This window comes from Camelus bactrianus, chromosome 6, assembly GCF_048773025.1.
Source record: "Camelus bactrianus isolate YW-2024 breed Bactrian camel chromosome 6, ASM4877302v1, whole genome shotgun sequence".
Classification (NCBI taxonomy): Eukaryota; Metazoa; Chordata; class Mammalia; order Artiodactyla; family Camelidae; genus Camelus; species Camelus bactrianus.
Genome location: NC_133544.1, coordinates 19,605,605 through 19,631,766, shown reverse-complemented (window position 1 = coordinate 19,631,766; position 26,162 = coordinate 19,605,605). Strand labels below are relative to the sequence as shown.

The following is a 26,162-nucleotide window of genomic DNA, read 5'->3' as shown; positions in this document are numbered from 1 at the left end:
TTTGAGTTGGTTTTTGTGTAAGGTAAGATAGTCCAGTTTCATTCTTTTATATGTCGCTGTTCAGTTTTCATAGCACCATTTACTGAAGAGACTGTCCTTTCCCCCATTTTATATTCTTGGCTCCTCTGTCATAAATTAAGTGACTACATATGTATGGGTTTATTTCTGGGCTCTTTTCTATTCCATTTATCTGTGTACCTGTTTTTATGCCAATATACTGTTTCAATTACTACAGCTATGTAATATAGTTTGAAATCAGGATACACAATGCCTCAGATTTGTTCTTCTTTCTCAATATTGCTATGGCTATTCTGTGTCTTTTGTGGTTCAATAAAAATTTTAGGATTGTTTGTTCTAGTTCTGTGAAAAAGGCCATTGGAATTTCGAGAGTGACTGCACTGAATCTGAAAATTGCTTTGGGTACTGTGTACATTTTAACAATATCAATTCTTCTAATCTAAGAGCATTGGAACATCTTTCCATTTATTTGTGTCTTCTTCAATTTCTTTCATCAGTATTGCATAGTTTTCAGCGTACAGGACTTGTCCTTCATTTTCCTGGTTAAATTTATTCCTAGGTGTTTTACTCTTTTTGATGCAACTGTAAATGGGACTGTTTTCTTAATTTCTCTGATAATTCATTATGTGTATAGAAACAGGTATTTTATATACTGATATTTGTATCCTACAACTTTACTGAATTCATTTATTACTTCTAAAAAAATTTTGGTGGAGTCTTTAGGTTTTGTATGTGTAATAATATTATCATGTCATCTGCAAGCAGTGACAGTTTCCATCTTCCTTTCTGATTTGGATGCCTTGTGCTTCTTCTTGCCCAACTGCTCTAGCTAGGACTTCTGATACTATGTTGAAGGAAAGTGGCAGCAGTGGGCATGCTTGTCTTGTTCCTGATCTTAGAGAAAAAGCTTTCAGTATAATGTTACCTGTGGGCTTATCATACATGCTCTTTATTATGTTCAGGTACATTCCTTTCATAACCGCTTTGTTGACTTTTTATCATAAATGAATGTTGAATTCTATGAAGTCCTTCTTCAGCATATATTGAGACCATCATGATTTTTATCCTTCGTTTGTTAACATGGTATATCACACTGATTTGCAGATGGTGAACCTTCCTTGCATCCCTGGAATAAAACCTACTTAATCATGGGATTTATCTCATCATCTTTTTAATGTGTTGCTGAATTAGGTTTGCTAGTATTTTGTTAAGGATTTCTACATCTGTGTTCATCAAGGGATACTGATCTATGGTTTTCTTTTCTTTTGGCACCTTTGTCTGGTTTTGGTATAAGGTAATACAAACCTCACAAATTGAGTTTGAAGTGTTCCCTCCTCTTCTATTTTTTGGAAGAGTTTGAGAAGGATTGGTATTAATTCCTCTTTAAATGTTTGGTAGAACTCACCAGTAAAGCCATCTGGTCCTGGACTTTTGTTTGTTGGGAGATTTTTGATGACTGATTCTATTTCCTTACTAATAATCAGTCTGTTCAGGTTTTCTGTATCTTTATGATTGAGTCTTGGTATGCAGTACTTTGTAGGAATTTATCCATTTCTTCTAGGTTGTCCAATCTGTTGGTATATAATTGTTAGCAGCCTCTTATGATTCTTTATATTTGTGCTGTGTGTTATCAACTGTAACATCTCTTTCACTTCAGATTTTGAGTGCTCTCCTTTTTTGATGAGTCTAGCTAAAGGTTTATCAATTCTATCTTTTCAAAGAATCAGCTCTTAGATTCATTGATTTTTTTCCTATTGTCTTTTTAGTCTCCATTTATTTCCACTCTGATTTTTGTTATTTCCTTCCTTCTGCCAACTTTGGGCTTTGTTTGTTCTTCTTTTTCTAGTTCCTTCAGTTATCAAAAGTTAGGTTGTTTGAGATTTTTGTTTCTTGATGTGGGCATTTTGGCTGCTGCTGCATCCTGCAAGCTTTGGTATATTGTATTTCCATTGTCATTTGTCTCAAGTTTTTTTGTTGTTGTTGTTGTTGTTTTAGTTCTCTTTTGATTTCTTCTTTGACTCATTGGTTGTTCAGTAGCATATTGTTTCATCTCCAAATACTTGGGAATTTTCCACTTCTCTTCTTATAATTAATCTCTAATTTTATACCACTGTGGTCAGATAAATTGGTTTCTTAATAAAGTTTAATGTGAACAAAACAAAACAAAAAAACAAACCCATTCACTCACGAGATGGGTTTTTAAAAAATAAACCTACCCATAATTAGTATTATTTTATGGCTCTTGGCACTGTGTTCATTAAGGTAGTTAGTATTTCTCTGCAAAATATCTTATCTCTACCAGGTCTGCATATACACATGTCCGTTTTTCACAGGAAATTTTATACTGACAAATTTAAAACAGGAATACCCTTTGTTTTACCTGATGCATCTAGACTACTGCCTTGTCTTCTCCTCTGTTACTCCTTTTATGTTGGTACCATTTGCTCAACCTCAGGCTTGTCTTCATTCTTCTCATTACTGACCACCAGGACATTACCCCTCCTCAAAGGTGACATGTTTACAACCATTCTCTTCCTCTTCCTCACATATATTAACAACTTTCACATTGCTGACCTTGTGGTCATAGTATTAGTATTATATTTATATTACTATGAATGTCACTAATATTAGTATTTCTAACCTCTAATTACTTTATCTTTAATTCTACTTTAGTTAACTTCAGGAAACCTGGCAACTGAGGCCATCAATAATCTTCTAGTTATCGTATCAACAGCCTCCTGTCACATAATCTATTACAATAACCTTCTAACTGATTTCTAGGCCTTAACTCTCTCCTTCCTTCCACTCAGAAAGACTGCTGTCAGAAGCACACTTCTGAACAATCACTTCTGCTTGGTTGTTTCTAAATGACTTGGTAGTAACTCACCTTTCCAAACTTATTTCCTACTTCCACATTCCTCAAAAACTGTATTTCAATCAAAAGAATCATCCCTTCCTTCCATTTTTACAAATTCAATTCCTATTTCAAGACCCATCTCAAAAATATTGTGCCCTCCACAAAGCTTTCCCTAATTGCTCCACCTAAAAGGTACTCTTTCTTACTGATTATTCTCAATGCATTCCCAGAGACATCTCTAGCCTCATTGGAAGTATATATAGTTATGGACTTAACCTCTTCCACGAAAATAAAACTCCTCACAGCTTTCTCGAGACGTTACATGGAACCTTATACATGGCATCATTTAACAAATACATCTGAGGGAACGCTGATCTTCTAGTCACTCAGAGTGGATTTCAAAAATTGGGTATATCCACAGTTAAGTCAACGGGGAAAGGGCAGAATTCAAATTGCGCCAGGTCCTGGGCACATCCACCTCTGCCTTCATTTCTAGTTTTCAGTTGTTTACAATTCTGTGGATTCAGGAGAAAGAGGAGCTATAAAACTTAATCAACTGAAAAGACATTTCTTCCCTCTCCTAGAAAGTACTACTCATTATTCAATGCTCAGTTCAAGCTCCACACCTTTTAGGGGGAAAAAAAAAAAAAAAGACTCCCTCTTCTTTGATTTAAAGAAACCTCAAAATCAAGTAGTTCTGGCTTTCACTTTCAAAAGAGGAAAATTACAGCCTGGAGAGGTTCAATGACTTGACCAAAGGCATAATGCTATTAAGTGACAAAGATGATTCTCTTGTCCAGATCCAATATGCTTTCTACTAAATCAGGCCGTTCTATGTAACAATGCAGAAATACTCACAATGTACAGATATTTTCTCAGATCTCATTCCTAAAATTCCATGGTCTAACTTCTCAGTGCAAACATTCTCCAAGGCATATTCTTAGCAAACTGTTGTTCAGTGTCTGCTTGAGTATGATTAGAACTTGGGGGTGGAGCAAAGAATTGAAAATTAAGTCATTCCTTTCTGAGACAGCTCTCTCAAGTCTTTCATACTTTACCCTTTAGTAAAATCTGCTTACTCCCAACTTCCACTATTGATTCTAACTCTGCCTTTTGTGACTTAAAACAAAACAACTTCATATTTGAAAACCACTCTCATGCTCTTCCTCTAGATCACTAACTTAAGCTATATACCTATGTAACATTTATAAATTTCTTATTAAAACAAAAGGGTACCATAAAGTGAAAAGAGTAGTCAGGGTAGAGACTCTTGCACTAAGTGGTCTTATAACTCTGGTCTAATTACACTATGTAGATATTAAACCTGGTTCCTCTTAAGATGAATGATTTGAATGTCTAACAGACACACCAAACTTAACATGTCCAAAACTGGTCATTCTTGTCTCTCACATCTGCTCAATCAGCAGCCTTTCCCATCTGAGTTGATGGCATCTCCATTTTTCCATCTGGTTCCTCATCAAAAAATCTTGGGAGAGCCGCCATCTTGTGGGAGCGAAACCAATGCCTGAATCCGAGCAGCAGCAGCGCCGCGGCCGCCGAGGGTTTCTCTGGCCATTGTTGCTCTCACCAGTCTACAGCATGGGGAATATCTTTGCGAACCTCTTCAAGGGCCTTTTTGGCAAGAAAGAAATGCGCATTCTTATGGTGGGCCTAGATGCTGTGGGAAAGACCACCATCCTGTACAAGCTGAAGCTGGGTGAAATTGTGACCAACATTCCCACAATAGGCTTCAACGTGGAGACCGTGGAGTACAAGAACATCAGCTTCACCGTGTGGGACATGGGCAGCCAGGACAAGATCCAGCCTCTGTGGCGCCACTACTTCCAGAACACACAAGGTCTCATCTTTGTGGTTGACAGCAATGACAGAGAGCATGTGAACGAGGCCCGTGAGGAGCTCATGAGGATGCTGGCAGAAGATGAGCTCAGGGACGCAGTTCTGCTTGTTTCTGCTAACAAACAGGACCTCCCCAATGCCATGAATGCAGCCGAGATCATGGACAAGCTGGGCCTACACTCTCTGTGCCACAGGAACTGGTACATTCAGGCCACCTGTGCCACCAGCAGGGACGGGCTCTATGAGGGACTGGACTGGCTGTCCAATCAGCTCCGGAACCAGAAGTGAGCTATGCTCCTCTCTCCTCCCCTCTCACTCCTTCTACCCTTGCTTTACTATCATGTGGCAAACGTGCCCCTGTGGTGTGAGTGCCAGAAGCTGTCTCCATGGTTGGTCACAGTGTGCTTCACCATGCTGTAAATGTGCAGACGCAGCCTGCAACTGGGTTTTTATTTAATGTAAATAGTTTTTGTTTCCAATGAGGCACTTTCTGGTGCTCCTATGCAGTATTACTCAGCTTTTTTTATTGTAAAGAAAATCAACCCACTGTTTAGAACTGAGAAGGGATTTTAGGCACACGGGTCATCCAGGAGTCGCTGTTTTCAGACGAGCCTGATGCTCCTCCTCTAAGCTTTAGATCTGTGTTGAGATCCATTTTGGTGGTCGGTTTTTAACCCAAACTCAGTGCATTTTTTAAAACAGTTACAAATATAAGATAAGGAGAACACTTGAACACACAGAAGGAAGAAATGTGCCTAGTGTAGGTTCTGCAGTAATGGCCTGAGCCCAGTCTCAGTGGTCTGTTTCCTGCTGGGAACATGAAACGGGGCAGAACCAGCCATGATCCATTTCGCATGGTTACAATAGGGTCCCTGTGATTCGCTCTGTCTCGGGTCACCCCACAACCCATAGCGTTTGTGCTTGTGTTTGTGCTTACACAGCGGCCCAGGAGATGGGTTGGAGGCTGCAGCCCCTGCTCTCAGACCCCCTGGAGAGACCCCGGCCTTCTCTTGGGTCAGCACAGGCACTTGGGTCAGAACGCTCTCGCTGGCCTGCCCCGGGCCCTCTGGGGTCACACCAGCAGGAGCGCAGGTGGTCACCCTAGAGCCCCAGCCCCTCGGAACCCCTGTCTACATGTGCTTTCACTCCCTCAGCCTGCAAGGGTCAGATTTGCCATTGAAAATGAGAACCTCTACTTTTTTCTTTTGTATTTTGATAAACACTGAAGAAGCTGGAGCTGTTAAACTTTATCTTGGGGAAAACCTCAGAACTGGTTTATTTGGTCTCATGGAACCTCTTACTGCTTTCAATACACGATTAGTAATCAAAAAAAGAAAATCTTGGGAGTCACCCACCATTCCTCTTTTTCTTCTCTACCACACACTAAAAAAGAATCAGGAAATCATGTTGACTCTTCCTTCAAAACATATCCAAGATTCAGCTGCTCACCACTTCCAATATTATCAACCTAGCCTGAGTCACCATTATCTCTCACTTGGATTACTACACTACCCCTCTATTAGTCTCCTTGTTTCAACCTTTGCTTCTTTCATATACTCTGCTGAACAAAAAAGAGAAGGTAATCCTTTTAAAATTAAAATGAAGTAGTATCACCCTTGTCTATTTGAAACCTTCCAATAGCTTCCCAATTTACTTAGAGTAAGAGCCCATGTCCTCACAAAGTCCCAAACCATCTTCCCCCACTTACCTCTGAATTAATCTACTATTGTATTACACCCCTCAGTCCAGCCACACTGGCCTCCTTACTACTCCTCACGCACAACAGGCAGGCTCTGCTACCAGACAATGACAAGGCTAGCTAACTCTCTTCAAGTTTTAGTTCAAATGTCATCTTCTCAAAAGATCAAGCATGTTTTAAAAATTGTAACCTGTCTCCTTTCCCATACCAATTATCAGTTTCTAACATACCATATTAGCTGATCTATTTATTTATTATGTTTTAGCATCTGTCTCTCTTGAGTAGGAGACAGGGATTGTTTTGTTTTGTTCACTAGTATATCTCAAGTTCCCAGAAAAGTGTCCTGGGACATAACAGATACTCAACAGTACCAATTTGTTGAATGAGAAGAACTGTCTCCTCTTTTGACTTCTTATAAAGTATTAACTATCCTAAAAATGGGTATACAAATTTATTTCCAGAATGAACCGAGTGACAGCAACCTGAGAGACAATGGAATTACATAAACAAATGATGACCAGCCAAAAAAGAGGAACTGCACAGACAAGTAAACTGATTGCATTCTGTGGCAAGACAACTTGCAAAAAAGCAAACGCAGAAGTTTCATGGATCAAATAATAATCCATTTACTAAGCAATGAAGTCATATTGAATAATAAATGGTTTAAATAAAACCATAAAAGACAACTTGAAAAACAATTCATTTAACTGGCCATAAGTGCTTCATGGAGGAGTGTCCTGAATGCCAAAGAATGGCCTCTGAAATTTTCTAATGACAAACATAAAATAAAATTACCTATAAATAAGGCTGAGGGCTCAACACCTGTGCAATCAGTCCTTATCCACCCATACTTAAGGGAGAACTCTGACTCATCATTAGGTTTAACTGAGATTCTGATCTGACTGACAACATGATCATTCTATGATCACTTCTAAACTTGACTCATTGTTGAGATTCTAAAGTTTAGGCTTCAAAAATAAATTCCTAAAATTCAAATTGGCTCAAACCATACCCAACCACATTTTAACCAGTGAACACCATCATCCTTTATTGTTTGCTTTAATGTGAATAGTACCTCCATCAAGCCCCAAACCTCCAATCTCCAAACTCATTTGATTCTAAAAATTAGATCTCTGCAAACTTTAACATTGTTTATCATTCAACACACTACTGAAAGCTAGTTTTCAATTTCTTAGTTTCAAACATTAAAATAATATCTCTTGGAGCAAAACCAACCAACTGTAACATTTAAAATAGTACGTATACAATTTGTACCAAAGGAGAATATATTCTTTTATGAAGATGCCTAAAAGCATATTCTTCTGTCAAGCTAAGGTAAAAGTCCTCTTTCTCACCAAATAAAACTGGTATCTTGTTATTATGAAACTATGTTCTGGGTAATTTGGTTCAAGAGGTCCCCTTGAGGCTTCTTGACAATAAAGTTTATTCCTATCTTCTATTTTTACCTCAATGCTTTTTCTCTACATGAAATTACACTTATTAGAAAAAGCCTGGTGTGGAGGATTAAGAACACTCACTCAGAAATCATAATGTACAAAGGCAGATGCTCTGATAACTCTGAATCAATGACCTCACAGTCCTTATTCTATAACTTTACTAGTATATAATGGCTTGACTTTTCATTAGGAAATGGTAAGATCCACTGTCCTGACATTTTCCCTACAGGTCTGTTTTTGCAATAAGCATGGCTATTTATAACATTCATTTCTATAAAAGCAACACAAATTTAAAATTTTCATCATTCATAAAGAAAATTCATGCAGGGCACAAGTTTGCACTACCATGACTACAGCTCCAGTTCCTAGCACAAATATTTAGGCACTTAATAATTATGTTTAGCTAATGAGTAGTGCTTACAAACAAAACCCAACTGGCAGGGTTTTCAGCACTTGGTAAAGACCTCTGCTGAAATTAAATAGTAAAAATGCAATATAATTTGTGGATTTATTACAAACTTAATGATTACAGTAAAAAAACAAATTTTATTAATAATTAAATATTTCGTCAATAAAAAAACTCAATCATGCCAGTAACTGTAAAAAAAAAAAAAAAAAACTTGGAAAGTAACACTCATTTAAAGAATTAAGATCTCAAGGAGTCAACAGCTAATTCTCACGAAACCCAGCTTAAAAATTCCTTAATGCTACCAAAATACAGCAATGCTAAATAATTTTCAAAATAATTTTCAGTAAAACGTATCTGTTTGGTAATTATCAGTCCTGTTTATTGCCCTAGGTCTCTCTTTAGCAAAAAAAAAAAAAAAAAAAAAAAAAAAAAAAGTTACAGAGATTCAGTTAAAGCCTTTTTGTTTTGAAGTAGTTGAGGTTAGAGGTGAAACAGGGCTACCCCACTGAAGTACTATTCACATTAAAGGACAATGCCAAAGTGGATTGTTTACTTTGTTAACAATTTGGGAGAGACAGTCTAAACTGAAAACAGCATGCCTCTCCTCATGATCTCATTCATAATTTATTTTTCAAATGTAAAGCTACATGTATTAATTTCTCATTCTATTAAAATAACCTATTAAACTATAACAATGTTTTCATTCACACTGTTTATACTGAATATACAGGGCATTGATTAGCTGTCCAAATGTCTGAACAAGGCAGAAAGGATGGTTTAGGGAAGAAATTACAACAGAAGAAATGCCAGTAATCTTAGGAGAAAACCCTTACCTTATCATATTGGCATACAACAACATTTTCTGTATCAAAGAGTTCCTGTCCTTCCTCATCACTCACATCATCTTCACTATTGAGGGGCTCCTACAAATAAAAAAGAAGAGTTTACCTATTTACACTTCACATGTAACTAGAATAAAGCTCTTCTAATATTCAATGAAAAGAAACACAATGACCTTGATGTTCTTTGAGAACCAAGGGCCAGACAGATGCATATACATACCATGAATGTATTTTTAAAACTTAATGTTAGTGAAATTACAGCAACAAATTAAATGTAATTAACAATTAAAATAGTTAAGCTATATAACTTATAAATCTGAAAAAAATGTTTATTTCCTTTATTCTTTCACAACAGCACTAGGATAATTCTCTCCAATAACTGCTTAAGATGCCTAGAAGTGGACCTAAGAAAATATGATGGCACTATGTACCACCGTATGGTACCATCAGATGGTACTAGGTACCAGAAGCAACAGTATAAAAGGGAAAACAATGGTGAAAATGGAGGAGGAAAAGAGGGCTATAAAATAGATAAGCAGTCTGGCTTGTCTTTACGTTAAGGACTAGAACTATATGAATTCAAATTAGCACGTCTACCACTGTGATAGTGGAGACTTACAGCATAATTAACTAAGACATTCAGATTAAGGTGGGGGGGGGGTGGAATCTCAAACTCAGTACCAAAGAGAATTAAAGGCCAAGATCTAACTAGAGCATAAAATGACCAACGACATTAAACTTGACCTCAGTTGTGGCAGAAAATAAAACAAACTTCTAAGTAATGGAGAATGAGAAGATATGACAAAATAATAAAAGTGGAGAAAATAATCAAGATGATATTAAGTCAAGGCCTATACCTACTCACACACATGGATGTATGTATATTATTTAATTTAAAATAGCTATCACCAATGTAAATGCAATAAAATTTTTGAGGTAAAATTTACAAAACAGAAACTCACCATTTTAACCATTTTGAAGTGTACAATTCAGTCACACTTAGTATATTCATATGTGTACAACCATCACCACTTCCTAACCTTGACCAATAAGCAGACACTCACTATTCCCACCTCCCCCCAACGCCTAGCAACCACTAACCTGCTTTCTGGCTTTATAGACTTAACTATTCTGGGTATTTCATATAAACAGAGTCATACAATATAAAGACAACACCTGGCCTGGCTTCTTTAACTCAGCAATCTATTTGAGGTTCATCTATCTACGTTGTAGCATATACCAGTACTTTGTTCTTTTTCTTAACTAAATAATATTCCCCCTGTCTGGATACACCACATTTTATTCATCTATCCATCATTTGATGGACGTTTGGGTTACTTACATCTTTTGGATTTTGTGACTAGTGCTGTTATGAACATTCATGTACAACCTTTTGTACATGAGATAAAGCAGGATGCTGTGTAACCATAAATGGTTCGACTCACTTTTTGTGAAATTTTAAGCTTGTGTACCCATTTTTAGGATCAAAATATAAAAAGCAAAAATTAAAGAAAAACAAGAGAAATCAATCCACCATCATCTTGGGAGATTTAAATATACCTTACTTAGTAATCAATGACAAAGCAAGCACACAAAAAGTATCAGTAAGGATACAGAATATCCAAAGCAAACAAGTGACAATCTAAATCTAACAGACGTATATAAAAGACAGGACCAGTCAACTGCAGAAACATTCTTTTCAAATACACAGGAAGCATATGCAAAAACTGACCATATAAAGCAAGTTTCAATCAATTTCAAAGGATGCACACATCACACAGATCATATTCTCTACAAATAAAACAGAACAGAAAGTAATCAAATAGGAAAAACTACACTAGAGAGAATAAACAAATTTGATTCCTTGAAAACACTATACTCAATACAACTCTGGTAAGAGTGAGCAAGGAAAAACAACAAGAAAGTGCAAACAATAGTATTAAGAATAAGAAAATAAAAAAAGAAATTACTACAAATGATTCTGACATTAAAGATACTGTTATCTTTAACTTTATGCTAATCAATTAATAAATTTGGTTAAATATATAGTCCTAGAAAGATGTACCTTACCCACTGACTATCTGAGTAAGAACATTATTAGCAGATATTTTTAGCAGCAAATTTTAATGAATATTCACAGGAGACTTAAGCATAGTATTTGGGGAAAAAAAGAAGTCCAAGGTAGAGGGAACACTCTCCAAAATTCATATTACAAGGCTACCATAAATCTTAAAACCTAGTAAGAAGAGTGTGAGAACAGAAAATCACAAACAGTATCATTTATGAATATACATGCAAAAGTCCTAAACAAAGGGAATTCAGTAATTCATAAAAAGGGTAAACATTAATGATTAAGGTATGCTATCCCAGGAACACAAAATTTGTTTATAAACAGAAAACCAATTAATGCAATTCATCATAAATAAAAAATTAAGGAAATCATGATTATCTAATAGTTGCAGGAAAAGTGTTTTATAAAATTTAGCATTCATTTATAGTTTAAAAAAAGCAAAGCTCTTAGTTAATTTGAATAGAAGGGAATTTCCTTAACCTGATAAAAAAGTATCCATAAAAAGCCTACAGTAAATATTATACTGAACAGTCAACTATAGAAAGGATTCCTTTTAAGATTAAGAACAAGATAAAAGTGCCTGCTATCACCATTTCTAGCAAATAATGTTTTGGAGGACTTAAGCCAACAATTTTAGAAACACTGCCATTTTTCATGTCTGATTTGACTGCCAACAGAGAAAACATGAAAGAATCAAAGAGGCTAAACCTCACTAGTAATCAAAGAAATGCAAATTTAAAAAACCCAACTTACAGAAAAAAATATACTTATTCAATTTATGTTATACATGTGCATGCAAAACTATCTATGCTCTTTAGGAACATCAATACATATGCTGAAATATAAAGGCAAGTTAATGACAAGCATAAAATTCATAAGCATAGTTACTGATGGCAGAAGGAAGAGGACAGGGATTAGAGAGGCACCCAGAGGAATTTAATTAAGCAATGGGATTTTTTAACTAGATGTGGACATCAGGGTGTTTATATTTTAAAATATTTTTATTCATTTGTAGATAGTCAATATTTAATTGAAAACAGTATTTTTAAAAACATTACTTAGATAATTTACTTTGTACTAAGATAAATAAAATTACATCTTAAGGCTGCATAAGGCAATTAACAATAAAAACTGTGATCATCTTGAGCACATGTAACTAAGTTGGAACACTGAGGAAAACGAAAGTATATCTATATGTTTCTAAAATATAACTGAAGATGAGTAAGAATGGATGGTTTGCTAAACTGAAGATAGATACTATGAGTGGATAAGGATATCTAGGCGTAATATGGAATATGGAACAAAAGTAAATTTCAAATAAAACTGTCACAACTTTTTTCTTGTCTCCTCTCTTCCCAAATGTCACCTTACCTTTTTAATTATTGATGCAAAAGAGTAACCACATTGATCTGTTCTACCAATGTCTTACATCTAAGCCAATGCATAAACCAAATTAGAATTACTTATACTGTTTCCATCACCTTTATAAACCCAGCTTAATTTGGTAAACATTCATTTTTTATTACCAGCTATCTAAAATAATATTTTATGAAGATAAAAACAACCAAATCAATCTAAAAATCTTATCAGAAATCCAACTTTACATTTAAAACTCTGTTGTTTGGTACCCTAACAGCCTCTGAAAAATTAGGATATGAATCCATCAGTTTGGCACCAAGTCAAAGAAGAAATGACTGAGTAGCTTCTCATTTCACGTCTTCAACTAGAAACTTACCTCTTCTACCTGCCCATCTTCAGCTCCATCTTTCTCTTTGTCTTCTTCCTCATCGTCATCATAGTCTTCTTCTTCATCTTCATCTTCTTCCGATGATGTATCCCCAGTTCCATCAACTTGCAACACCAACGGAGCCTGCTGTTGAGCAGGCTGGGCCTGTGGCTGCTGCTGGCCAGATGCAGTTATCTGCGCTTGTGCTGGTGTGGGAGCTGCCACTGTTGTAGGTATTACTTGAGTCTTATTTCCTGCAAATAAGATTTGCTGGGGCTGGATGATGACGCCTGTCTGTGGTGAAATTCCTCCAGGAAGAGGGGCCAGTACCTAAGGCAAAAGAAAATCACATGTTAGAAACTAGTTAAGAGGATCAAGTAGTTTCATTACTCAGTGCACAGAAATAGGGACAAAAGTTGAAGAGTCACCAAAAATGACCTTATACGTAGTTAAAACTACCAAAGCACAAAAGGAGTGTTTATTGAGTGTGCTGATCCACTAAATTTTCATTTTACATTAAAATCTCTAAAGGAAAAAAGATTTTCTGATAATAACTGCTTCATTTATCAAGGACTCGCTATACATCAATTTCTATGCCAGATTCCAGACCAACAGTTACACACATTATTAGTTTGTTTGCTCAAGGTATGGAGGTTTAGTAACTTGCAAAGTTTGCAGTCAAGTCACTAAGAGCCAAAATTTGAACCTAGGCTTTCTGGTTCTGCTCTTATTACTATGCTGCACTGCCTCTCTACAAAGAACATGGCACTAAAAATCTGAAGTCCTGGGTTTTAGTTTTGTCTAAGATCACAGATAAAGATATAGCAGATACAAGTGGTTTAACCTCTCATGACTTTAGCAAAACTTCACTGTTAGACTAGAATCAATGGTGCTCAACTCCGGCTACAAATTATAATTACCCAATAGTTTAAAATACCAATACCTAAATCTCACTCCTAATATTCTGATTTAATTAGTGTAAGACAAACTCTATTTTATTTAAAGCTCCCCAGATGATTCTAACCACGCAATCACAGCTGAGAACCACCAGATCAGATGATTTCTAAAGTTCCTTCTAGCTTCTGCATTCTAAGATCTTAAAGTAAATCACAACTCAAAAAAAAATGAACAAATAGTAATTATATGTTATAATGAACATATTTATAATCATAGGTACTAATAAATAAAAAGCAGATAATGCCTAGTGATAAATAAAAAGCACTGAACTGCCATTACCTGCCATTAGGATCAAGGAATGCATAAATAATAACATACTATTTCCTTTGAGAAGTTTACAAATTAATGGTGTAATAGACAAAGCTGTAACAACTCAAAGAGACAGAAGATGTAACAGAGGTATGATAAAGCACTATGAGAACACAGGAGAGGGTACTAAATTCAACTTGGGGGACAAGGCATGATCAGAAGACTTCCAAGTAGGTAATACTTCAGCTTCTATTTGTATTTTGGAGATCAGCCAGGCTTTTGTGCTTTGTTTTGTTTGGGGAGTAGAGGAAGTTGCTAGAAGGAAGGCCAAAGGAGACATTCTAAACAGCATCAAGTGAAAACAGCATCAAGTGAGATTCAGAAGAACCAGCAGGACAAAATTTGGAAAGCTATAGTAGGCTGGATTAATGCTCCTCCCCTGATCTTACCTCTGTCACTGTACTGCACTGACATTATGTTGTTTATATGTTTGTTTCTTTTTTAAAGTACCCAAGTTCCTCAAGAAAATAACTGTTTCTCTTTCACCTTTGTCCTTAGAGTACAATTTTATGCTTGGCACACAAGTAGGTACAGTATTTGCTAACTGATCTAAACAGCAGCTGAAGCAGGTAACAACGGGAGCATGGCAGGAAGTAAACCTGAAGAGATCAAAAAAGGTCCAAAATAAAAAAAGATCTTATAACCCATGATGAGAAGTTTAGACTGTTTCCAATAGGCAATGGGAAGTCATTAAAAGATTTTAATATTTTTAAAACAATGACTACAGAGTGGCAGTCAGGTTAGGAGAGTACAAGACTGGAGGCAGGGAAATTAAGAGGATAATTATTTTGAGTGAGAAATTATGAGAGTGTGAACTAAGGAAACAAGAGCATCTGGAAAAAGAAAACTAGCTTCAAACATATTAAGGGACTGCAAACATGTTAAAACTGCGCCTGAAAAAAACGAACTATTAGGAAGAATTGGTAGGACTTCATGATACCCTGGAGTAAGGAAAAGGGTGGTTCCACACACCTCTTTTCCAGAAAATACATAAGCATCATGGAACTAAATTCATGCCTGCCTTTTTCACTCTGAAATCTCCAGACTCTGGCAAAGACCCTAATATGTAGCCACACAATAAAACGTTTGCTGAATGAATGCTAAATAACTAGCTTAGGAAACTGGATGGAGAATGGTGCCACTTTTAGAAAAAGGGGATGGTGTTGGATGAGTAGGAATAACAATTTTTTCTTAAACGCACTGAATGTACGTTAAGCTATGAGGTGTACAGGAGTAATTTAGAACAGGTGTGTAGTATTGGATAAGTGTCTAAGAATTTATACAGATAAAGCCATGGGAAAAGGGAACGGAAGCACCCAGATAATTCATACGGAAGAAGAAAGAAGAACCCCATGGTGGTCAGAGTTTAAGATCTTTTTACCTGTTGTATGACAGGAGCTTGTACTCCACCAGGCTGCATCTGTGGTATAACCTGTTGTTGCAGAACCACTGACTGCTGAGGCTGGAATATATACTGGGCACCATTGGCTGCTCTGACCACTTGAAGCAGCTGGCCTAAAGCAAAAAGCAAAAAGCAAAAAGATATTCCAAGTTATCATTTTAGCAGTGATCATCTCAAAATAAGTAAATTCATAGTAAAATGTCAAACCACCAAAAAACCTAGAAATCTTAGAAGACTAACAATCTCATTAAGGGTTGTCATCCATACACAGTAAACTGTAATTCTTAACTTCTCTAACTTCCCTCCATGTTCGAATACATTACTTAAAATGTTTTATTTATCTTATTTATCATCCATACAAAGCTGTTTTCCAATAGTTTCAGCAGATTCTGAGAATCAATCAAAAGCTTAAATTATCTTTGGTAACATGTCTGGAGTCATGAGAAAGCACTAAGATGAAATATTTCAGGGGCTATTGGTTTTTAAAGCTGTAAAGAAACAGAAGTATAATAATGCATTAATATCTTGAACAAAAGTACAATGGCTTCAAAACTGCTTAAAAACAATAGAAGTTTGCTGAATCAATTACCATTGTGACGTAACACTAACTATAATGACTGGCTTATACACACACAACTGAATTCCTCTCATGTTGTTTTGGATGACCCAGAATCCTGAATTAATTAGAAGTGAAGAATTATATCTTATTGAAATATGTAGCAAGGTAAGTCACTAGCTTGTTCTTCACAAATTTAGAAATTAACAAAGTAACAAAAAATTATATACTTAAAATTACATTAAGGATATTTTAAATCCACATAAAAAATTCTTCAAACATTAATATGCCAAAAATCAAATGTAAATTTTTGCCAGTCATTTGCTCTTAAGATACTACAGTATTTAGTTTGATATAACGAGTTAGTTCAAATGAGTCATGTTTAACTTATTTGGTGGGTTAACATGTTAAGCAAAAACCTAAGTAAATAAGCTCTTCCATATAATCATACTTCATTCAATAATAGGATTCTCATTTACAGATCAAAAGCTCAAGTGCAATTCTCATCTTTACTGCAACCTCAGCAATGATTATGGTTTAATGTGCCATAGTCCTCAAATAATCTTATTTTAAAAACTTAAGCCAAGTGGTAAAAGAAATATTGAAATATTAAGATTTTCTGTCTTTTGATGAAGATAAAACAAAGGCTAGATGATACAACTTTCTGATATCAATAATGGTTCAGTTATTTCTAATCACCTGAATTTGTTAATATCTGTTGAACAGGAGTCACACCAGCAGGGAGTGCCAAGGTAGCAGCTGTGGCAGCAGCACTCTGAAAAAAGGAAAAAAAAAAAAATCAAACCCATGTACGTGCGTAACAGAACCTCATTTATTTCTGGCATATTTTAACAGTATTTGGAGTTTATCATTTAGTTTACACTAAAACGAAAAGTCTTAACAATAAGACTAAATCCCGTTTTATGAAATGGTACAATAAAGACCACCAAGTCTAAACATCTTACCTAATTATTTCAAGCAATTAAGTAGAATAAAAAAACTGAGAGGATTTTTCTCCCCTAGAGAATGTACTCTAAGGAAATCTCACCCACAATAACAATGCTGTACAATATATGAAATATCCATTCCATTATTTCATCTCTTATTGTTTCCTTACTCTGAATTCCTTGTTGTCAATTAATATACTTGTGGCAAAGTATAAGCATCTTCATTTTAGTAACCTTAATATTTTTAATTATAGTATAATCAACAGGTCTCTAAAGAAAACCTTGTATCAGAAGACTGCACTTAAAAGTATAGCTGGCAATTCTTCTAAGATGCCATAAGTTGACAATACTGGCATGATCTCTAGGTAAAACATATATTAATACTAGTTTTACTAGTACAAAAAATACCTTTAAATTTTCCTGTATTTCTTAAGATTTTATTTCTACATTTTAAAGTGGAGTTAGTACCAGTATCTGACACTTAAATTATAAAAATAAATATGGAATTATACTCTGGATTTCTTTAAACTCAGGATAAATTCTTGATTTACTGCTTCTGAAGACTTCTTTCCTTTCCTCCAAAAGAATTAACTACAATTTTACAAGCATTTTTTATCCTGAACCCCAAGTATTTCCATGTATCTCACTACTAACTATATGTAGGTAGTTTTTTCCCCTATCCCCCTTAAATCTTTTTTAAGGTACCAAGCCTTCTTATATTCAATCCAACCTATACATTTTTATAAACACCTCTATTCGAATAAACTTCGAGAAACAAATATAATGTGTTTTGCAGATGGTAATGCCAGAGAAGTCAACAAAACTTAAACTCAAATGGGTTAATGATACAACAACTACCAAGGTATAGCTTTCCAAGAAAATATAGTTGTTGTTGCCATTTGACAGGCCTGAGTAATCTCCAAATCTTAAGCCTGAAATTCCCACTATGTCCTCAGAATCTAGCTATAGCCCACGAGGTTCTCTTTGTAAATGCAAGTTTTGCATTTTGTTTGTTTTAAAAAAAAAAATGAAAGATCTACATAAATCTTGTCCACAGAGGCAAATGAAAGGTAATCTAAGTTTAAGGAACATATTAACAACCACTTACTATTTAGGAATACTGAGTGCCTATAATTCATATTTTATAAGATTAAAAGATTTCCCTCTACTGGCAAACTGACACGGCAGTTTCTATATAGCACACATGACACAATAACCACCTACATAATTCTGCACATTCAAGATGCCATAAATATTTGTTGAGAGATGCATCATACACAAACCATCTTTTATTAATGTCTGCTGGAAATGAATAGCCCCAACATGGGTAATGCATTAGAGCAATAATTTCATAAAGAGAACCTGCAAAACTAGTTTGATGTAAGGTCCTATTTCATAAGTTCCCTGAACCTTCTACCAATTATATTATCACTATTCCATATTCATATGCAATCACATCATTTTTCAGTATGTTCATTCCCAAAGTACACAAAGCTATTAAAAAAAACTGTTTTTAAACAAGTATCTTTGAATAAGGAATAATAATGCAAACAAACAAAAATCAAAAAAAACCTTTTATTTGTAAAGAGACTTATATTGTTCCAGAACATTGAAAAGACATGGAGACCACATTGAGTGAATACAAGTAAAATGTAGAAATACACGTAAACGCTCATACATTTTACTCACTGAAGTCTGACCTATGATCTATTTAAATACACATGCTCTTTAGAATCAAGGAGATGTAACAAATCAGTAAGAGACAGGCCATAAGCTTAGCTCCAATCTCTTTAAACATAATTTTAATTCAAAATTGTCTCCCACAACACTGAAAATTCTTCAAAACAAGATGGGTCTACTCTTAAGTGATTCTATCAAACTTCCTGTTTTAAAAACGACACAAGTTATTCCCTAGGAAACAATTTCAATAGTACCAGCTGCAATGTGGATTCTACAGTATACTTATTTTTAAGGGTGGACAGTAAAAAGAAACCTGGGGCCTACGAACTGAAATGAATTTTTTTCTGAATAATAAAAATTCTTGTGAGAAATGACAGGCATGGAAATTTGTCATTTTCATGCAGAAGAACTGATTCTAGCAACCTGAACTGGAAGTACAAATAGAAATGCTTGATTTTCTTTTTAACTGAAGGATAGTAGATTTATTTTGTTGTGTTAGTTTCTGGGGTACAGCATAGAGATTTAGATAGATAGATAGATAGATAGATAGATAGACAGACAGACAGACAGACAGACACACACACACACACATTCTTTCTCATTATAGGTTATTACAAGATATTGAATGTAGTTCCCTGTGCTACACATTAGGATCTTGTTGTTTATCTACTTTATATATAGTAGTTCATATCTGCTAATCCCAAATTCCTAATTTATCCCTTCCACCTCTCCCCTTTGGTAACCATAAGTTTGTTTTCTATGACTGAGTCTCTTTCTGTCTTGTAAATAGTTAATCTGTATCATTTTTTTAAGATTCCACATATAAGTGATATCATATGATATTTGTCTTTCCCTACCTGACTTATTTCACTTAGTATGATAATCTCTGAGTCCACCCATATTGCTGCAAATGGCATTATTTCATTCTTTTTTATGGCTGAGTAGTATTCGTGTGTGTGTGTGTGTGTGTGTGTGTGTGTGTGTGTGTGTGTGTGTACACACAACTTCTTTATCCAATCATCTGTCAATGGACATTTAGGTTGCTTCCATGTCTTGGCTACTGCAAATAATGCTACTGTGAACAATGGGGTGCATGTATTTTTTCAAATTAGTTTTCTCCAGATACATGCCTAGAAATGGGATTGCTAGAAGAGATCCCTGATTTCTTATAAATCAAAAAATTTCAATTTCTACTTTTATATAGAAAAGTACAATTCTGTGACATTATAGATTTGTAAGGCTGGTATAAAAGAAGTCATTTGTCTAGTAGGTGAGCCCTGCTTCCTATATGGCTTATAAATTACAAATGAGCTTTCAGATTCACTATTCATCGCTCACAAAATCTAACTTTAAAAAAAAAAGTGGTTTTTTTTGTTAAAAAAATCTGGATGTATAAAACTCAACTGATTAAAATGCATTTTAAGTGGCACTTGACATATTATAAGAAACAGTTATCTTGAATTTTCCAAACAGTTCATTTTCATCTTTAAAAAGTTTATAATTCTTAGCATTCCTAAACTCTTGCTGTTAATGGGTCTTCTGAAACAATTATATTTAGCATAATATCTTTGGTAGGTCCCCTAAACCTATTTTCCTCAAAAAAAGAAGATGAAATAACTCCCAAAGCACCATCCTTTTGGTATTTTCAATAGAAGGTTGCATAATTCTATTAACTGAAATGTCTAAATATTAAGCTAAACTTAAGATTTGCTGCTAAATCCAATATTTAGGAAACCAAATAAAACAGCTATTTTGCTCAAGTCTCATATAAATTTCAAGTTGTTAATATACAACATACATAAGCATAATCACAATCTGGGTTACAATAAACAGAACCAAGCAAAGCACTATTTTCTGAATCTTACCATGTTTGATGCATTCATATGTTGTATCAGCTTAGAATCAGGAACAATAACTTGTGGTGCTGCAGCTATAAAAAAAACAAACAAGCATACATAAAAGCAAGGAACCATGAGGCTATTTCTTAGAATATACGATGTTGAAAATTTTTTTCACGCTTTCCACACTTTCTTCATGCAAATGCACTCAACCATTTGATACTTCACAATGTTATAAATTTCTAAGGTAAGTAAGTGCTGTGATATACCCACCTTATACAGGAAAACCACAATTAAAAAAATAGATTTGAGTAATAATACCTAAGGACACGAGAGAATGTGGGAACACAAAGTAATGAGAGACCTAACACCTAAACATACATTTCTGTGAATTCTTAAACTAGAAATTTTCAAACATAATTTAAAATTGTCTTGCCAACTAAACATTAACTGTTTTACTGATTTAATAATATTGTTGGAATGAGTTATTAACTCATGAAGAGCTCAAAAATCTACACAGGTTTTTTTAATATACATAGCCCTTTTCTTCCAATTTAACAGTTGCCAGAATTTAAAGTTACTTCCATTAACTTTTTAAAAAATAAAAATCAGAAATAATGGCAATGTTACTCAAGTGTAAAAGGAACTGTGTTTGATTCCGCAAATTTCAGAGAATAAACAGATAATCCCATTATCCTAACATTCTCTGAGTGAAGAAAATCAAATTTTAATTTATGATGACCTAAAATCCTACTGCCAGGCCTTAAGGCAATAGGAAGAACAGCCATCAAAACAGATAAAAAGGATAAAATTATTAGATACAAGATGTAGAATAAAATCAAATACTAAGAGTTTTATTTGACATAAAAGTAAAATAACCCAAAGAGACATTTCTACTATGCATCACTATCAATTTTAAGTCTTACATATACTCTCAGGTGAAGCAAATGGGTAAATAAACAGTTACCTTAAAATAAGCTTTCATTTACTTTCATTTTCCTCTGATAACAAAATGTACAAAACTCTAATGTCCAGGAAGTTTTGTAACTGAAAAGATGTTTGTTATGACAGAAAATACTGCATGCAAAGGATCAAGCCTTTTCAGGACCCAGATTTTCCTCAGCTGTGATGTTTTAAGTGCTACTTCAAGGAGCCTCTTAATAGGCTTCAGTGAAAGAAAACCTATAAAATGACTTGCACAGTACAAAATACTATGGACACAGTCTATAAATACTTGTTTTTTTCTTACCTTTGAAGCACACGATATAAATTAAGATGTTATAGATCCACTCTTCCCTTAAACAAAATCTAAAAGTCAATTTAGAGTTAACATAAACTACTAGGGAATTAAAATTTCAAATTGCCCAAACATGGTTACAAAAATTCTCCAATGTTTAAGATATATTTATAAAAGCTAAATTCAAACATATCTTTGAAGGGATAAATCAGTTCCATAAAGAAAGTAGATAATGACTCTACCATTTAAAATAATGAAATCTTTAGTAAATAAATCTTTACAGATTTAACTTATTTTAGGAAATCCACTATTAGGTAGCTATCTCAAAAGAAAGTGTTAATATACTTAACTGAGTATCATTTTAGGCTTTCTCTTAGTGAATTATTTATCATTACTACACAAACAGAATCCACATTTTATACAAATTTACACATAAATACACACATATACACCACTCACCCCCTCCTCAACCAATAGAAAGGAGAAATTCATTTTCTCTTCTTTGAGAAGGACAACTTTCATGTCCAAGTTCTAAGCAGGACAACACACGCAGTCTCACCTTGCTGGGACGCGGGAATGAGGACCTGCTGGGCCTGCGCCTGCGGGGGCACCGTCTGCTGCGGCTGAGCCTGCTGGTGCTGGTGGTGGTGGTGCTGCTGCTGCTGAGGCTGATGCTGCTGCTGGACTTGCAATAAAAGCTGCTGCTCTTCTGAATGAAATCCATCCACTGCCCTAGACTGCATGAGTTTATTCTCCCATAACTAAGGCAAAGAACATTAAAGATTTCTAAGTGAAGGTCAGGGAAGATAATGCTGGACATAAGGACAAAATATACTTTATTAGTCTGTTTATAAAATTCTTCCATTTTCAAAATGAATACAACCAAAAATCTACCAATCTCTCTTATCCAACTGTATGCATAATGAACACTAAGTTTTAAAGTATCAAACCTCATTTTTGCTACCTAAGAGTATTGAATAATTTTTTTGTTTTTATTTTTAATATCTTCAACAAACTTTCTATGGTATTCCTTGGTTAAGAGGCAGAATTTCATATAAGCATTTTTTTCAGTAATCAAAAGTCATCATATCAAATCCATTATTAACTATTTTCATGGAAATCTTTAATATAGTATTTTCTAACTTTTAAATAACATATATAAAACAAGTTCATTTTTCTTGATTTGCACAATGAAAAATATGTAGAGGCAATCCTCAAGTTAGAATAACCCAACTTTGTCTAATGCTTTTCGAGGTATTCTCAACCCTTCATACTTTTTGAAATTCCCCTCCCCCTCCTATTATGAAAAGGATTGACAATCCCTTTTCTGCTCAACAACTTCTATTTTCTCATCTCACCCTAGGACAGCTTCTGTGATGAAGAGGGAAAAAAAAAATCAAAAGTTGGCAAAAGAAAGAAGGAAAAGATAATATTTACAACTATTCCATCTTTCTCCCTAACACATTTCCTCTCTACCAGATTTAGTGTTCAATCTACAGAAAATTGCCCAAGAAAGTAACAAAGTGTTCCTTAAACATTCAAATCCTTGTAAATATGCTTGTAAAACATTTATCAGAGTCTAGTATAAAGTCAGTTATCAGTAAGTGCTAGTTACTATAATTATGATGGTGGTGATATTGTGTAATAGAGCATTATACCAGAAATCAGGAACCCAGTTAGCCCTGGTTTGGCCTTTAATCAGCTTTATGGACAAACCATTTATCTTTCTTGGGCATTTTCCTCATCTCAAAAGGGAATAAATTGAATTAATTACTTTTATTTTTATTTTTTAATGGAGGTACTGGGGATTGGAGGTACTCTACCACTGAACTATTTCCCTCCCCCCTAGATTACTTCTAAACTCACTTCCAGCTAATAAGTCTAAGTCTCTGCATATCCCAGTCTAAAAACAGCTAGGGTTCTCCCTAGGGTAACAAAGGACTACTCTTTAAGAGCTTAAGTTTTGTCTGGTTAATCTCTGTAAAGTGGGCACCTAGCATAGCACATAGTACAAAATAGGCTTATGCACTGAATAAAACATTCAGACTATTATATAGTGAAGCTCCCAAACAGTCTATCATCCGAATCTTCCACAATTCTTTCCCCTATTCTGAAACAAAAGAAAACCTAGTTCTTGTAAGCCAAAAATCAAAGGGAAAAAAATACTAATAATGCCTTACGAAACAGTTTTTTAGATCATAATTTTCTAAACTTAGTATTTCAGATTTATCATCTCCAATTGGTCTACCTGCTGCAATGTGACTCATCACTTCAACCAAGCTTCCATGATAATGACAAATATTAATTAATACATATTATGTGCTAAGTGCTGGATACCACAACTCACCTACCTAGCCTCCTAAGCCCATGATCTATGAATCAGAATCCACCACAATACCCAATCAATATTGTCAGTTTTCCCTCAGAAGAATTGTTCCAATCTATCCCTATTATTATTGCCCCTTTTAAGTCCTTTCTTCCCGAGTACTATTGCAAAAGGTAACGACAGAGCTCACTGAACTTCCTACATCGAGTCACTCATTCTACAAATAATTAGAGTATCTCCTATACTAGACACTGTTAGTGGCATTCACAACTGGCAGTGAACAAATCTGACAAAAACCTTTGTCCTAACTGAGCTTACATTTTAGTGGAAACTTGTCCTTCCAATCTATCCTCTGTCAATCAGTAGTCCTCAAAATGTGGTCCTGCACCAACAGAACCAGCATCACCTGGGAACTTGTTAGACATACTAATTCTCAGCTCCCTCACCCCTACCCACTGGCCCCGAGCCAGCAACTCTGGGGAATCTGTTTTAATAACCTGTCCAGGTTACTCTGACACACACTAAAGTGACAACTGATGCTTTAAAGTCTAAGCCACTGTGTTTCAAACTGCAGAATGTAACCCATTAGTGGGTTCAAGCAATTTGGTTTTGGTTTTTTTTTTTGTAAATGCAATCAAATTTAAAAAAAAAAAGTCAGATTGTACTCCTATCAAGTGAGGCTCTTGGGAGCCGAAGCCCAAAAAATCTGCATTTTTAACTAGTACCTCAGAGAATCCTTCTCACGCTAAAGACCAAGCTCATTAACACAGTAAGTTAACTCTTGGCTACTATAACTTGCACTCTGTTTTCCAAACTACTTGTAGTTCCCTGAATATAGTATACATATCTCCTGTCTGAATCTTAGTAAAATACTTATGATTGGAAGTCATCACACACAATTCCCCAAACAATGCAAATGCAAAGTCACACAGCCTCAAATAAATCACTCACTGGCTCTATACCTTAGGAACATTTCTATTGGTACACTTTTCACTCTAAGTCTACCTTCTCTACTAAAGTATGAACTCCTTCAGGTCAGAGACTATGTCTTATTCAGGAACTAACAAAATCACTAAGAACTTACCAAACATTAAACATTAATTTCAAAGAAGAGAATGGAAAACAAACTACTGTTTTCTAGGGTAGTGTTTCTCTATAAGGATGCTACTGACATTTTAAGCAAGACAACTCTTTATTTACAGGGTATTACTACAGAAGTGTAGAGGAAATGCAATATTCCTGGCTCTAGCCTACTAAATACCAAAAATGCCCACTAGTCATTATGATGAGCAAACAGACCCCCCCACACCTCTAGCGGCTTTTCGGGGGAGTAGGAGGAGGGGGTGTTGGAGTAGCAGTCCACTGATAATCCATATTTACAAAGTAACAAATACTGTTCCAGGTAATGTGAAAAATATAATAGTACCATACAAATATTTAGCATTAAGCTTATATTATCAAATAATGTAAAGTTCCAATTAGTTGCATATTTTGTTTCTCTCCAATTTCATTTTTATGTAATTTTATTTATCAAAATATTCTTTTTAAAATATCAGTTTAAAATAAACAAAGAATGTAATACTGTTTTGGAAACAATAATCATTTAATACCCCTGAAGACTACCAAGAATACTGAATTGTGATTTACTTATTTATTTTGCTTCAAAAACAGGGAGAACTCTTTTTCTCCTCATTTTTATAGTAGTATTCTTTTCCCCCCAACACAGTAGCTATTATTTCTGGCAGTCTTACTTCAGCAATCTTTGGCAGGTCTCTGAAATTACACATGGAGAAAATTCATTTTCTGTTCCCAAAATGAATCAGATCTACATCTATACATCACTTTTACTAGACTAATACTCGATTCTTACCATGCACTTGTTAAGTACTTTACATGTACAGATTCATTTTTCACAAACATTCTTTAATATTATTATTTCATTTTTATAGACATTATTATTATCATCTCCTTTTT

General features: G+C 34.8%; 1 protein-coding gene, 1 non-coding gene and 1 pseudogene across 2 annotated transcripts in view; 1 reads left to right on the top strand and 2 right to left on the bottom strand.

Moving 5' to 3' along the window:
• The window catches only part of GTF2A1 (general transcription factor IIA subunit 1), a 40,389-nt gene that overhangs the window by 5,583 nt on the left and 8,644 nt on the right, over positions 1–26,162 (bottom strand). Inside the window, exons 3-8 of the mRNA XM_074365178.1 lie at positions 22,422–22,623; positions 20,653–20,717; positions 16,860–16,935; positions 15,584–15,717; positions 12,946–13,266; positions 9,131–9,220 (exon numbers count right to left, since the gene is read on the bottom strand). Coding sequence (XP_074221279.1) covers positions 9,131–9,220; positions 12,946–13,266; positions 15,584–15,717; positions 16,860–16,935; positions 20,653–20,717; positions 22,422–22,623 — 888 coding nt within the window. The remainder of the gene's footprint in view (positions 1–9,130; positions 9,221–12,945; positions 13,267–15,583; positions 15,718–16,859; positions 16,936–20,652; positions 20,718–22,421; positions 22,624–26,162) is intronic.
• Positions 3,909–5,243, top strand: LOC105069682 (ADP-ribosylation factor 1 pseudogene; annotated as a pseudogene).
• Positions 21,272–21,415, bottom strand: LOC123617106 (small nucleolar RNA SNORA79). Its single transcript, XR_006725175.1, has one exon. It is a non-coding gene; the product is annotated as a small nucleolar RNA SNORA79 (small nucleolar RNA).